The following is a 15,654-nucleotide window of genomic DNA, read 5'->3' on the forward strand; positions in this document are numbered from 1 at the left end:
AAAAAAGATGGAGGCAAAAGAACTTGTAACATTACCAAGGAAATAGGTTTTGGCATATAGGCTTACGACAGGCTTCACTGTACCTTGCTCAAGCGTTCAACTGCAATGCCTTACCAAGGTATCCAGTGTGGTTTCTAAGGTTCAAGCAATGTTCCTAACCAGTATACACTGTCACCCAATCTACCATCAATGGACAATCAATATTCACTAACCAATGTGCACTGTCGCCCTATCTTCCTACAATGGACGCTATCAATGTTCCCAAACCAATATCCACGGTTACCCCATCTACCAACAATGGACACAATAAATGTTCCCTGGCTAATATCCACAATCACCTTATCTACTGACAATGGACACAATCAATGTTCCCGAACCAATATACACCGTCACTCAACCTATCAACAATGGACATATTGGTTCAGAGTTCGAGTGATTTGAAGGAATACACCTTTTTTTTTGACTGCTATTCTTTAGAACCATATCCTATCCTTGTGCTGTTGACTCTCAACTGTGACGTAATCTCTGTTATGTAACTTGGCGAGGAAGAATTGGCTCAAATATAAAGGACTTCACTCTTCGGACCACAATGTGTGCCAACTCACCTTGTAATTTGTTTGAGAGAGAGAGAAAAATAAGAAGAAAACAAACAAGCCGAAAGATTGGTCTTGGTCCAGGGATTAGCTGAAGCCAGCAAAGACAAGCAAACAGTAGTTTAAAAACAGGTGGCTTGTAAAATATACTGGAAATAAAACAGCATTGTGCAATCTTAGTCCCCTTTTTTTGTGTAAGTCCTAACTCTTTATATAGTTAAATCCACACATGTTGAAAAACTTAAAACCTTTGAAATAGTGATGCTAATGTGTCATGGACTCTAAGGTCCAGCTTTCATTCAGAAGATGAAGTCAGACTACGGGAACATAAGTCTGTTAGACTTCCTATGAAGGTCAATTGCACAGCCCATTGTGAGCTCCACAAAGAACTAGGCGAAAGCCATTGCATTTCACAAATGTGTATTAGCTAGTGAAATCGTAAAATCAATGTCGTTTATGCCAACCTGGAAACTTGAATGCATGAGGCTAGGACTGAAACCTTGAAATAAGAGGCAGATCAATGTCTTTCACTCAGTGATAATAAATGATGTGAACAATAAAATATTTGTACATTCTTTTATTAAAAGAATTCAACTTTAACACAGTCACTGAAAATATTTAGTTCTTTTTTTTTTTTTGTAAATTCACAGTGCAAAATGACAAAGCCTGAGAAATGATACGATGCTTCAACAAGCAACATCACATTTACAGTAAAAAACATGTGAAACACGTACAGAATTCAGCGCCGGCACACCCAAATGGATTCCATACTTTCATAAATAACAAAGTCAAGGTGCTTTGTGTACGAAGCGAAAATATATGAGAAAATAAAATTTTATGTATATGCATATATAAATATATGTTATATATATAACATTTGTTTTGCAGCAAAAAGCACAATGTGTACAAATAATGGTAGGCACTCACTCTTTCTTGTCCACTCCCCCTCCCCCCACCCCCCCCCCCCCCCCCCATCCCCCCCATCCCCCCCATAGTAGGTAGAACTGTGTACTGTTTGTAAATCGTTTTCCCTATATGTACATTGCCTGTGTTTGGCATAACAAAGATGAAAAAAATCTAAATTTTGCTGGATGTCGCAACATTATGAGGGATTAATTTTATCAAAATGACACTTTATCCACCATGAGCACCATGGTTAAGAAACACAAAATACTGTCATAGAAAAGCGCTTGCTAACGCGGCAGGCATATTTTGGCAAGCTTCATCGTTAAGTTTCAGCAGAGTACGCATGCCGTTTTCCCGGTTCTCCAATCGGATTGGCACTGAAGAGCTCGCTTACAGTTTGCATCGCTCAGCCATTCTCAAAACACGAACTGTTGAATTGTTTGCAAGCAATTCTAGCTATTGAGTAATCTCTAAAAACACGACATATGCAACACTTTATATGCGCCTCGTCATTTACTCCGCTGCATATTCATGAACGATTCATTTCCAAAGGACATCCAGCGCATAACGTACGGCTCGCGCTGAGACGAAAGCGGACAGAGCAGAGCTTCATTATTATTTGGATGCGGTGTGAACCTACCTGACACACACACACACACACACAAACACACGCACGCACACACATTCACACACACGCATTCACACACACACACTGTAACTGTCTGGCTGCTATTTAACAACCAGGTTGTACAGAACGGCTCAGAAAGCAGAGCTCACCACACTGGCCTTTATTCCTTTCTGTTCCACAGTTTCCAGAAGTTTCAGTGGACTGTCTTTTCTTGGGAGTGGCGGGGGAGATGACGTTCGAGGAATAATTTTTGGACTTACATATTACTATTACTATTATCTAACTTATTTTTTTAAAAACAATTCTGTTTGATTCTTCTTTAAGTTATGCAATGATGACCTTTACCGTTTTGTTTTTTTTTTTTTTTTTTGTTCGTTTATTGAGTTGAGTTGGGTCGGTTTTTGCCAGATTTTTTTTTTTTTTCTGGAACGAGGTACCAGAAATACAGGCTTGTTCCAGCACTTTTCAAAACAATGTACCACGAAAAAACTGAATTTGTTATGTGGCCCCATTAGACTGTTTCTATCCTTTTGGAAAGGCGGGGTTTTTTGTTTTTTTTCCCTTCTCAGTACTTGCTGGGCAGCTCGCAGACGCAGGCCCCCGGCAGGCTGTACCAGCAGAAGATCTCCTTGAAGGTCTTCCTCATCTCCTGGCTGCGGAAGGCGTAGATGAGCGGGTCGATGACCGAGTTGCACATGATGAGGATGAGGTACATGTTGAAGTGGGACATGAAGCAGATGCAGTAGGGGTTGCGGGGGCAGGAGATCATGAGGATGAGGTGGAGGAAGAAGGGCGCCCAGCAGACCACGAAGACGCCCAGCAGGATGGTGAGGGTGATGGCGCCCTTCATGTTGGCGCGCTGGCGGATGGGCGCGTTCCCCGGCAGGGCGGCGATGCGCTTCACGTGCAGCCGCGCCAGCATGAACATGTGCACGTAGAGCGAGGCCATCAGCGCCAGCATGGCGAAGAACATGGTGATGAGGCAGATGAGCACGGTGGTGCTCTCCGAGTAGACGATGAAGAGGACGCCGGACGCCGTGCAGAAGGCCCAGATGCAGGAGATGACGGTCGCCGTCCGGCGCGCCGTCACGATGTTGTGGTAGCGCAGGGCGTAGAAGATGGTGATGTAGCGGTCGACGGCGATGGCCAGCAGGCTGCAGATGGACGCCAGCAGCGAGCTGCAGATCATGGAGTCGAAGACGTTGTCCATGCTCTTGATCAGGCCGTTGCCGAAGGACAGGTGGCCGCGGTTGATCAGCTCCATGACGATGGTCTCCGAGGCGTTGGAGACGCTGACCAGCATGTCGGCCACCGCCAGGCTGCAGATGAAGAAGTACATGGGTGAGTGCAGGTTCTTGTTCTTGGCGATGGCGGTGATCACCAGGATGTTCTCCAGCAGGCTGACGATGCCCAGGGTGAGGAAGACCCCGGTGGAGATCAGCAGCTGCTCGTAGCACCCCGAGGGGGAGTCCTTCTCCCCCCCAGAGCCCTTGGCAGAGGGGTAGGCTCCTGAGCTGTGGTTCCTCACGTGGGGAACCTGGATAAATCCGGGGTGCTGTGTGGAATTCATCCCACGCTGGATTTTTTGGGGCACGTGGAGTATTTGGGAGTTTTTGTTATTGTTTTTTTTTTCTTCTCTTTTTTCTTCCCTTTGTCAGATTATTCCTCTTTATGTTCCCACAGGTAATACAGGGTACCGGGATACCCTAAAAAAGCAGCGCAAGCTGGATTTCCGTCCACGCCCCCATCGATCTTGCCGGTTGGATGAACGAGATTCTGGAGTGTTTCCGTAGTGATGTTCAGGGCAGATGAAACGCAGGAGCGCTCCCAGTGCACGATGGGAAGCATGCCCCCCCCCCCCAACCCCCCACCCCCAACCTTCGCCAACTCTGGACCCTCAGAAACAGCCTAATTCTCTATGCACATCTGCTGAATCCCATCTCAGCCCCTACTGCTGTCTGCAGTCATCTCCTATCCAGGGGAGGGAGAGAGAAAGAATGAAAGGCAGAGAAACAGAGAGAGAGAGAGAGAGAGAGAGAGAAAGAGAGGAAAAGCGAAGAAAACCGATGACAATAGATTGAGGGAGAAGAAGGAAATGGTGAAAGGGGATGAGAACACAGAAACAGTGACAGAGAGGCAGAAAGATAAAAAGAAATGAGAGAAAAGGAAGAAAAGAGATAGTGACGGAAATTAATGAGTCTTTTTGAGCAGCGAGAGAGAGAGCGCGAGAGAGGGAGGGAGAGACAGAAGGAGAGTACAGGAATCCCAGGGAAAGAGGATGAGTCTCTTACTATGCTGCTGCAGCGGAGAAGATAAACCTGAGCTACCCAGAGAGGAGGTGAACGTGCAGCAGGCAGGCATGTCTGGCAAACGCTTCCCCCTCCCACAGCTCTCTTATACCCTGCTGTGTGTGTGTCAGATTGGCTCCTCCAACAGCTTACCTCTCAGCCAATCACAAGAAGCTAGTGGCGGGGGGGGGGGGTAGGGGGGGGGAAGGGGTATATCTGTGACACGCATTGGTTGACGCAGGCAGAACGAGCAGTGTTCATGAATGGATTTTAGGATAATGGATTCAAAGGATATTGGATTCTCTACATCGCTTGGCTTTGGGCTTTTTAATTCAAGTTTTAATATCAATCGTAGCAGTGGCCCTTCCCCACACCCAGAGACAGAGAGAGGACAAAAGAAAGGTCTCAGCATCCTCAAATGCTTATTTTTTAATTTTTTTAAAAAAGATACTGATTTTTTAAAATTCACAAAAAAGAAACGAAAAGGTTTCATTCTTAATGTATTTTTGCATACTGTATTTTGCATATTTTAAATTAAAAAAAAAAAACATTAACCAGAGAACCAGGGAGGGTTCATAAGATGCCCAAAGAGGATTGCTCTACACTAGGCAATAAACTTGCTCTATTTAAGAAAGAGTTCGGCTTAATCTTCTCAAATACTGTGATATACTTCCTGGCCTTTCTCCGATCCTCCAGCAACTAACTGATCCGTAACGTCTTAACCACAAATCACATGAAAATTGCTCCCAAACGCCTCCTTAAAGACCATAGTCTCCTCATCAGCTTTTGAGCTTCACAGCAGTGGGTATAAAGAGTATAGCTACACAAATGTAATTGCTATCACGTCTCGTTAACCCAGGCTCATTAAACAAAGTTACGGTCACCATTAATTAAAACACACCCTCCGGATTTGGTAATTTTTCAGGCCACTGTTGTTTTGTTGATCTTTACGTTCAGAACTGAACTGACGTACTTTCTTTATATCTGTAATATATGCTAATTTCTTTTGTTGTCAGTACCAATTTATTTTGCACGTAGTTAATTGCACAGATTTCTGTGCAGGAACATACAATCCATCAGATGAATGATTTGCATTAGGCTATGATTCTGTACACGTGCTGTTTCCCAAGCAAGCTGCATTTTATAAATATTGTTTAATTAGACTACTCCTGATGTGACAATTACTCTGATCATTTTGAAATGTAAACATTCTATTTCTGGGTACTCATTGTGTAGGGCCACACGCCGTACACCATAAATGCCTTTTGTAATATTTGATTAAAAACGAGAAAAGCAGGACAGAATTCATGTACACCCACTCACAATACAACCATATGTCCAGAGTAAGGTCTAAGCCTGTACCAGGGCTAAATATTATTACTAATTTTCCTTTTCCTCAGTGGATCTGAGCAGCTGCTTCTAGGACCAAGGTCTACACTTCTCTGTTATCCCTTTAAATCTAGTAGCCAAGTCAAACACTAATATTTTACACTATGGTAATCTGCTCAGCACTCTTATCCCCTTGGACACGGTCTTAGCAAGGATACCGAAGAGTCAAATTCTCAGTGTTAAACTTTCTCTTACAGAGTAAATGAGTCCAGTAGGAGCCAATTAGAGTTAAAAGTACACTATCAGAGTGAAATAAACAGAGACTAATTTGTTTTGTAGGATTGTCTGATACAGAAAGACCTTGTTACTGTTTTCCATCAACATTTTAAATGTGTTGGACTTCACATATAAAGTTTCTACCTGTCTTAATGAATCCCTCAAGAATTATAATTAATGAACAATCTGTCTGTAAATGAATACATGAAAACACAAAGGCCTTGAATTAGCTTGATAGGAGAAGTGGCATTTTTTTTGCTTTTCCAGACATTTTCTATTATGTGTCACCAAACATTATTTGACACATTCGCAAAAAACAACAAGACACAAGCTGAAATCAAATGTCAAACTGCAGAGATTAGTCACGCTCCTTATTAATATTGTTTATGTGACACAGAGCTCATATTGTTTGTCATTCTTGAACTTTTAGAAGCCCTATACAAAATTATATTTTTATTTGCCCCAAACCCGAATCATTCTCTTCTCTGTTTACACACTGTCTTCCGTAAGGGCAATTATCGGTTCACGTTCACGTCTGAAAAAAAAAAAGATCTTTAAAAAAAGAAATATTGCATCTTATTCGTAAAGCATTTCATTAAGACAGCGGCGTTCTGTATGTCATGTATTCTAGCCACATCTAACTTACATTAACGCATGCGTTTTAACAGACTGTAAGACCTGTACTGAACAGTTACACCAGATGCCAATCTGATTTCGTCATTGCACGATAGCATTTATCATTATTTCTCAAAAAACGTGTAGCGCCGCTGTAGCAGTGAGTTTTAAGTTGCAAAATTGTATTTTTGCAATTATGTACCTTGTGCTTGAGCGGCACTTCCGTCGAGATTCTAAAGGTCACGCCTTTGCATAGCTACCCGTGGCAAAAAGCCCTATTGAATTACAGTCAAGAGAAGAAGAAAAAAAGAAGGGATTTATTTTATGAAAATGTTGCGTTAGGCTCGAGGCGTTTATCGCAGCTCCGAAAACGATATCACCGCCAACAGCGTGCTAACCTTTCCAGCCCTGCGGTGGCTGCGGCGTGCTTATTAAGATATAATATTAATATCGATGGCTTAAAGGGCAAGTGCTGAGAAATAAGGTGGCTCTTAAAGGCTGGATAAAAGATCCAGAAGACCCATTTAGACTGCTTATTCCTCAATACGAAAGAGTTTTTATTTTATTTTTTATTACAGCTTTGATTGTGTTTTTCGGTTAAAGGTGAAAGGTAGTTTCGGGAAGGCTTTCACGCGCGTTCCTTCGGAATCGCAATGTCAGGTCTGACCCGAGAAGGTCAATTAGCAAAAAAAAAAACATACAAGGAAAAAAAGACGATTCGCTGATGCAACAGGCACATTCTGGGAGCAGACTGGAACTTTTCCAAAAACCTCTCGCAAGTCCACTTGCGAAGATCGATGTTGTTAATTACGCATCAGATTTTTCAAACATTTGTAACACAGAAAGCGTGAATGTGTCACATGACCTAACCTAAGTACTGGTCAGCTCAGAGAATGCCAACCCTGGACCAGGAGTACCTCAGTTTACTGTTTATTTTCCTCAGCCAATCACCATGCAGGGTTAGCTCATTACTCATTTGCATGTGTGTGTGAGCTCTTCATTTTCCACCAGTGATTCAGTTTCTGTGATAAGATCTCCAGCCTTATAACTATAGTTATACGCAGTCATACTTAAGGCCAGGGTTCTCATGTATGAAGGTGTTCTTGGATTTAAGCTTAAATGTAATCTTAAAATAATTTCCTAAACTGTGTTTATGCTTGATTTATGACAAATATGAGAAGTAAGGGAGGCTGAATTGACCTATGTTGGTTTAAAGTGGTGTATCTGAATCTTATGGACCTGTGACATGCAAATCTCAAATAAACTTCAACTTGAACTCACGTGAACGTGCCTTACAATCTTGTGAATGTTGCCAATAGCAGCCGTCTTCCTCTAAATGAGGTTGCATTTGAAACCTTTCTAAAACTCTCCGTGCCTAAAATCTATTACCAGCCATGTTATTCTTAAAGCCTTTGGAGGTTCACATTCAGCCCTCAAACGTGCCACATAACCAGCAGGTAATTAGCTTCCGTCTAACATGAAAAGTATGCAGAGATGTGATCGCATCTTCGTCTAAGTGGGATTTTATAAATAACTACTTAGTCATGGTTTTCTGTGCAAGCCACTAATTAAGACGCTAATTTGGTCGTGAGACCACTTCATAAACGAGGTTGCAGGGGCTCTTGTAAATGTGGACACACTGAATACATGAACTCGTTACGGTACACCACTGGCGAGTTGCCGTGTAAGGCACGGTAAACCAGACGATTGCAACGGAGATTCATTTATTAACAAAAAAAAAAGAAAAGAAACTGATCTATTAAAATAGATCCACGGCCAGCGTGAACCCCAGACGCTAGCTGCAGGTTGAGCTTCTTCTCAGCCATCATAGGGCACCCAATAAGGGATCACAGGGCCATCATAGGGCACCCAATAAGGGATCACAGGGCCATCATAGGGCACCCAATAAGGGATCACAGGGCCATCATAGGGCTCCTTATAAGGCATCACAGGGCCACCATAGGGCTCCTTATAAGGGATCACATGGCCATCATAGGGCCCCTTATAAGGCATCACAGAGCCACCACAGGGCTCCTTATAAGGGATCACAGGGCCACCCCAGGGCTCCTTATAAGGCATCACAGAGCCAACACAGGGCTCCACTCCTCATAAGGGATCACATGGCCATCATAGGGCCACTTATAAGGCATCACAGAGCCACCACAGGGCTCCTTATAAGGGATCACAGGGCCACCCCAGGGCTCCTTATAAGGCATCACAGAGCCATCACAGGGCTCCACTCCTCATAAGGGATCACATGGCCATCATAGGGCCACTTATAAGGCATCACAGAGCCACCACAGGGCTCCTTATAAGGGATCACAGGGCCACCCCAGGGCTCCTTATAAGGGATCACAGGGCCACCCCAGGGCTCCTTATAAGGCATCACAGAGCCACCACAGGGCTCCTTATAAGGGATCACAGGGCCACCCCAGGGCTCCTTATAAGGGATCACAGGGCCACCCCAGGGCTCCTTATAAGGCATCACAGAGCCACCACAGGGCTCCTTATAAGGGATCACAGGGCCACCCCAGGGCTCCTTATAAGGGATTTCCTGCAGGTGCCACCAATCCTACAAAGAAAAAGAACAAAACGCGACAGCAAGAGCAAGACACCAGTGAGCACACGTGAGTGGGCTGGGGACATAAAAACACATTGGGCCTGATTTATTAAGAACTTCAGCACACGCGAAACGTACCTTTAGCGTACATGCTACCCACAGCATGACCAATGATTGGTCACGGGCTTTGTTTCGGCATCAGCCATTGGTCCCCAGCAAACACAAACCATTCTCACAATGTTGTTGCCCTGTCCTGGCAATGCTTTAACATTGACAAAACATTCCAATAACATTTGTGAGAACATTTTCTGTTAGCTTGGGTTGAGTTATTAGTTTTGCCCACACTAAATGGTTTTGCACATGCTACAGGTCCAAATGTACATGCGTGTACATAGCAGGTTATTTATTTATGGTTGCATTTTTCAAAAAACTTATTTTCCCTGTTGGTCTTCTCAGGCAGAAAGCGAAGATGCTGCATATCCCAAGAGAACGGGTTGGTTTTCAGAATATCAAGAAAGGAAAAGAGGGCCTGCCTTATATCCTTGGGAGACTGTGTATTCAATATGGAGCCTACAGACAGAGTGCTGGGGTGAGAAATGCACTGCTCTAATATAAAGGAAAATGGCGCCAGCTGTGACACGTTTCCTCAAGCTGAGAAGGCATCACCGGGACCTGGTGACTTGCCGGAGCTACGGTATGTGTTATATGATAGGGGACTGGGGAAAAACCAATCACAGGGGGGTCAAGCACAGTGCACCAGCCAGGCGAAATAAGCAACAAGTCACGACGTGAGCACTTACGACACAGAATGACACTTTCATTAACGTGACGGAAAATGTGAAGTGAATACAAATATTTATTGGAAATCGTGTTATATATATACCATGAATTATTTAGGCAGAAGGTGCGTGAGGGCCCTGCAGCAGACGTGCGCAGTTTCAATTTTCATTGAGGTCACTGGGCGTGACGGTATTGAGTCGCTGTATCCCCTTAGATCCCCTTAGCAAGGGGGAGTCTATCAAGAGAACCTCCTCTGCTATTATATGCGACTTTTTCCACGTAGAAGAGAAACGCAGGTGAGTCCTCGCGGTCGTACTTATGGAAACGGACGGCCATTGGAGAATTGGGGTCCGCGTGTCCGATGCTATTTTTGTGTCCGGCGACGGTTTCAGAACATCAAAGCTGCGAAACGCAGCACTTGCGATGCTGCACACACGATTCCAACCGGAATGCAATTAATCCGGTGCCTTCCTCCTCCCTCAATGGTGATACTTCAGCGAGAGAGAAGGGATTGTGGTTGATTGCCAGATGTGCAGGCAGCCTGTTTTAGAGACAATACTCTCTGGACCTCGGTCCGTATTTTGATAGATTTTAGACATATTGTGTGTTTTATCGAAAAGCAATGTCTGACGAGGTGAAAAGTTTGCTATGCTAAGGGAGTTAGCGATTGCAGTTGGCATCTGGGTTCCAAACAACTGAGCGAACCATCTGCACATGAAATAAACAAGCAACCCAGGCATCCAGCCAATCAGAGAGACAGCCAATCAAGTATGCTAATGAGCTGGAAAGGAAGATGCAAAAGCTTTGAAGCAGAATCATAGAGTCCTGTGAGTTGCAGCATTGCCATGCGCAAAATTTACTTATGTCATTACAAATTCCATTTCATATAATTATGCCTTTTCAGTTTCCTTTTCATTGGTATTCATTGACACTTTCAAGCTTTTCTGTGATGATCCGAAGAGCTTTAGAGCATCTTGAGCTGACGGTGGCTCCGTTGGCACTCAGAAACGGCACTCAAACTCTGTTAGGGGTATGAAACTTAATAAAGCCATGACATTTCCATTGTATTTCCAGAGCCCGAGCAGCTCAGCGGTTACTGTGTTGCCGTATAATGATGAATTCTCCGCAACTGACAAACTACAAGTTTGCCATTTGAAACAGACTTCAAAACAACACAAAAAAAGAGAAAAAATATCAGCTTAAGCCCTCAGCACTGTGACCTTTCTCTGATAGACATAGAGGCGGAGGAAGTGCAGTCTCTTGTGCTAATGCTAATCCACGCGCGCGATTTCAAGCGCACTTTTAGCAAATAATCTGTTGAAACTAAATTTGCGGAGGATCGTTCTCGTTAGCATAGCTGGCGGGGATTAAAACTGCCCGGCGGCATCGTGGCAGAAAATTAGTTTTACTGTTTGTCCGGATCTGGATCCAATGATCCAACTTTCTGGCCTAGTTAGTGTCAGTTATAATAAGTTTATATTTAAACATGTCCCTTTTCAGCAGGAAGATTTAACTTCACCGTTCCCTTGAAGCACACCTACTTGTTTTTAGGGTTAGAAAGAATATGTGCGTTGTGTTTATTTGCACGTTTGAAATTTACGAATCGAGATGAAAGACCGACAGACAGGTGGAAAGGTGGGTGGGCACTTCAGTCAATCGATAAATTAAGCAAATGACAAATTGAGAAGTGAGACACTAAGCCCTCCAGGATATGGAGTTTGGGATCCCTTCTGTAAATAAATCACCCTATTTCTATTTATAGAATAACCTCACATATATGTTGCGTATTCAGCTAAACTAATGACATAAACTAGAATTACACACACACACAGAAATGACAAATAAAATGCCCCTGCTCCTTCATTTGGATTATTTAACCATGTGGGTTAGATCTTATTTTCAGAGATTCCCTGGGGAATCACAGTGGGAAAAGGGTGCTATATATGGTAAGGGATCGGAAGAACCAATACAGTACGAGGGAGGGGCATGGGTGCTCAGATATAGACAGCCAGGTTTTTAGGGAATTTGACCAGGACACTGGGGTTGCCACATCAACAAAAAAAAACAGATACTATTTTTGAAAAGTGAAAGGGAATCTTTAATGGCCACAGTGAGTGAAGAAGTAGCCAAAGGAGGGCAACCTTTTACACCACTACGCTTGGAAGTACGCATCATTTTTTATTTTTTTAAATTTGGTCAGAATGGAAGACTGCCCCCTTGTGGCCGACTAACACCCTCTTAGTTTACCATGTATAGGGCCGCCACCTTGTTTTCCCCTTGTTTACTCATACGGTACTACAGTCCTCTGCCAGCTACAGTTTGTGATCGTGAAGCCCCTTCTCAAACAATTATCGCATCTGCACCACCTCACAAGTCTTAGTTGATAAAGTAACTGCCACTAATTAAGCACCGATGAGCACAGCGATCCATGCAAGTGACACTCAGATGTTAAATTCAGTTTGATTATTTACTACCACCCTAGGAGTATTTTTTAATGTTATACAGGGGCATGCTATGTTTTGTTAGAAACAGTGGGAAATATCCAAATGAGAGCAGTTATATAACATTTAACTTGCAGAAAAAAATGGTATTTAAAAAAATGAATTAATTTGTGATTCAAATAATGACCTAATCTTCAATCAAGACCTTAAGTAGAATCAGGTTTCAGTGCTGGGCTAAAACAAAAACCTTCTTTATATGGGCGCATTTTCATTTTTACTGCAGCGATACTCTATCCTGGTCCTGGAGAACCACAGAGCCTGCTGGTTTTTTTTTTTTTGGTTTTTTTTTTCCCCTTAAGATTAGTGGTTGGTTCAGACCCAAGATGCCAGGTGACCTGCGTTAACTGCTTTAACTGATCAGTTACTGTGCTGAACTCTTCAAGTTCTGAGTAATAACGTAAGCCAGCAGACACTGCGGCTCTCCAGGACCAGGAGTGAGCACCACTGGCTCAAAAACATTCTTTTGTAGCGTTTAAAATGGCAGCCATGTTTTCTGCCCTTAACTTCACTGTTAGGATACTTTTTTTTTTCTTTAGTGTTCAGTGTTTCTTATCCATATGTTCTTTCGAGACAAATGCAGTTACTGTTCTGTTAAGACCTTTCTAACACATAATCTTTGGTTACCTAAGATGTGTTTTGTTGCCATGACCACCATTCTTGCAACTTATTTTATTTCCATGTCAGAAAAATGATTCATAATTTGAAAGCACGGTGGTTATAATAGCACCGGTTTCTCTGTGGTTTAAAGCAGGAAGAATGGTGCAGTTATTTTGCAAATCAGTGTCATAATAATAATAATAATAATAATAACGAAAATTATAATAATAATTATTATTATTATTCTTATTATTATTATTATAACAATAATAAAATCATTACATTTTTACTTATACAGGGTCTGGTTTACATTTTTATTTATATATGGGTCACCATACAGTGCTCAAAAGGCTTTAAAAGAAGATTGAATAAAATACAAAATTAAAAAGAAAAAGCCTAAAAGGACACCTATCAATGAAAACACAGGTGCACAGCAATGTGACTTCCTAACAGCAATGTGACTTCCTAACAGCAATGTGATTTCCTAAAAATGAATAATCCAATATCTAGGGCAGGAGTGTATGACTCGTACCCTGGAGAGTTGCAGTGTCAGCAGGTCTCTGTCGTTCAGAAAGAGGTTTGGACCAGTCTAACTGACACTTACGCATGTCTGGGTAGCTTAAGGTAAAAATTAAGACTGCTTGTGTCTTTTTTTCTTCAAGATTTTATTTATTTATTTATTTATTTATTTATTTATTTGGCAAACCGTTTTGGGAAGAATAAGAATAAAAATATCCTTCAATCTAAGGAAGAAGTCAAAGACCCGGTGCAATTAAAATAATATTTTTTGATAATTATATATAAAATCAAAGAAAGCCTGCGCTATGATTTTATTTTTTTATTTTATCCTGAAAGCTAAAGACTTGGACTGATTCATTGAATGACTAACATGACATTTTCAAAAATTACATGTTTTACTTCAATTTTTTTTTCTTTTAATCCTGAAAGTTAACAACTGTGATTGGTCTATTGAATATCAAACGTGGCATTTTAACGATGACCCACATTCTTCAAAAGAAAATGTTATTTTCCTGTCTCTACATCTAAAAAGGTAAAGAGCTCACAGTAATTGCGACTTAATTGATACTTTAAATGACAAACAGAGAAAAGTTTGCACCGGGTCAGTAAGGAAAAATGTTGCTTTGATCCTGTCCACTGTCTTTAGTTTTCCTTTTTTTTAATTCACCTGATCTCAGATGATTTTTGTATACAGATGAATCACGTATAGTTCATCTTTTGGAGCAATGACAGTCAGGTTGTTTATAAACAGACTGGATGAACAGCCACAGGTGAGAGTTTAGGCTTTACCTTTAGACTTTGCCCACAGGGAATTGTTTCCAAAGGCAAACGAAACAGTTGGACATTTTCCATCGCTTTGTATTGCAATTGCGAAATAATACGTAAACAGGCATATGGTACACATTTGTGTTTGTCGGTGAAATTTATCAGGATCTCCAGCACTGAGGACTTCAGTCTGAAACATGAACCCGTTTTCCCTCAGCAAACGGATAAAACATAACTTGAAAATGGCCAGGCATCGCCTTTTACAGTGCTTACAAAAAAGTTATGGATAATAGTTTCCAATTCAATTTACTTATTTAGTACATAGTTCAAATAATTATGATATTATTTTTAGTCAGGACCTACTCAGTGGCTTTATTCCCAATAAAGGAATAAAAGCCCAATTCAGCAAATAATTGAACTAATTATATAATCAAGATCTGAGGCTGGAATAAAAACCAGCATACACACGGCCCTCCATGGCGCTGAGTTTGAGACCACTGGTGTAGAGACATGAAGACCAAGCTGCTAGCCACCACATGTCTAGTTTTATCCCATATTCCATTGTTTGCTTTGTTCTTGCTTGTCTCAGTAAAAGACTCTCCATTTAGCTTACCTCTGCCTCTCTGTGTGATCTGTGCGCCTGAGTCCTAATCCTTCTGTGAGTCGTAACAACCTCTACCCGCGAGAGCTGCAAGATTGTCAAAATAGACTGACTCATCCATTATTTACTTCCCTTGCTTGTGAGTAAACAGCAATACTTTTTGAAAAATTCTGAAAGTTAGGGTTTCTGTCTCTCTCCAGGACATTCTTTATATGTTTGCACCAACATTTTTCCCTCTATGCACGCTACATGGCCAAAATTATGAGGACACCTGACATCCAACATCTCATCCAATGGGCAATAAATATGGAGTTAGTCCCCGCTTTGCTGCCGTAACAACCTCCACTCTTCTGGGAGGGCTTTATACTAGATGTCTGAGCATTGCTGCTGGGACTTGCTTCCATTCAGCCAGAAGAGCATTAGTGAGGTCGGGCACTGATTGGGTGGTTTGGCCTGGGTCGCAGTTGGCTTTCAAAATTGCTCCAAAAGGTGTGGGATGTGGTTGAGGTGAGCGGGCTCTGTGCAGCCCAGTCAAGTTCTTCCTCACCGTTCTCAACAAAACCATTTCTATATAGGCCTTGCTGTGTGCCCCGGGGGGCACTGTCATGCTGAAACAGGACCTGAAACAAGGCCTTTCCCAAACTTTTGTCGTAAAGTTGGAAGCACAGAATCATCTAAAATGTCACTGCCTAAAAT

General features: G+C 42.3%; 1 protein-coding gene across 1 annotated transcript; it reads right to left on the reverse strand.

The window, feature by feature from the left end:
* Positions 1–2,555: 2,555 nt before the first annotated feature.
* Positions 2,556–3,967, reverse strand: LOC118224961 (melanocortin receptor 4-like). The gene has a single exon (XM_035412844.1). It carries the CDS (start codon positions 3,695–3,697, stop codon positions 2,693–2,695), a length of 1,005 nt encoding a protein of 334 aa, XP_035268735.1. The 5' UTR covers positions 3,698–3,967; the 3' UTR covers positions 2,556–2,692.
* Positions 3,968–15,654: the final 11,687 nt, after the last annotated feature.

The sequence above is a fragment of the Anguilla anguilla genome, chromosome 4 (assembly GCF_013347855.1).
Source record: "Anguilla anguilla isolate fAngAng1 chromosome 4, fAngAng1.pri, whole genome shotgun sequence".
In the NCBI taxonomy this organism is placed as follows: Eukaryota; Metazoa; Chordata; class Actinopteri; order Anguilliformes; family Anguillidae; genus Anguilla; species Anguilla anguilla.

What these genes read in the sequence shown, in the direction of transcription:
- LOC118224961 (XM_035412844.1), bottom strand. Translation starts at nt 3,697, where the DNA reads ATGAATTCCACACAGCACCCCGGATTTATCCAGGTTCCCCACGTGAGG.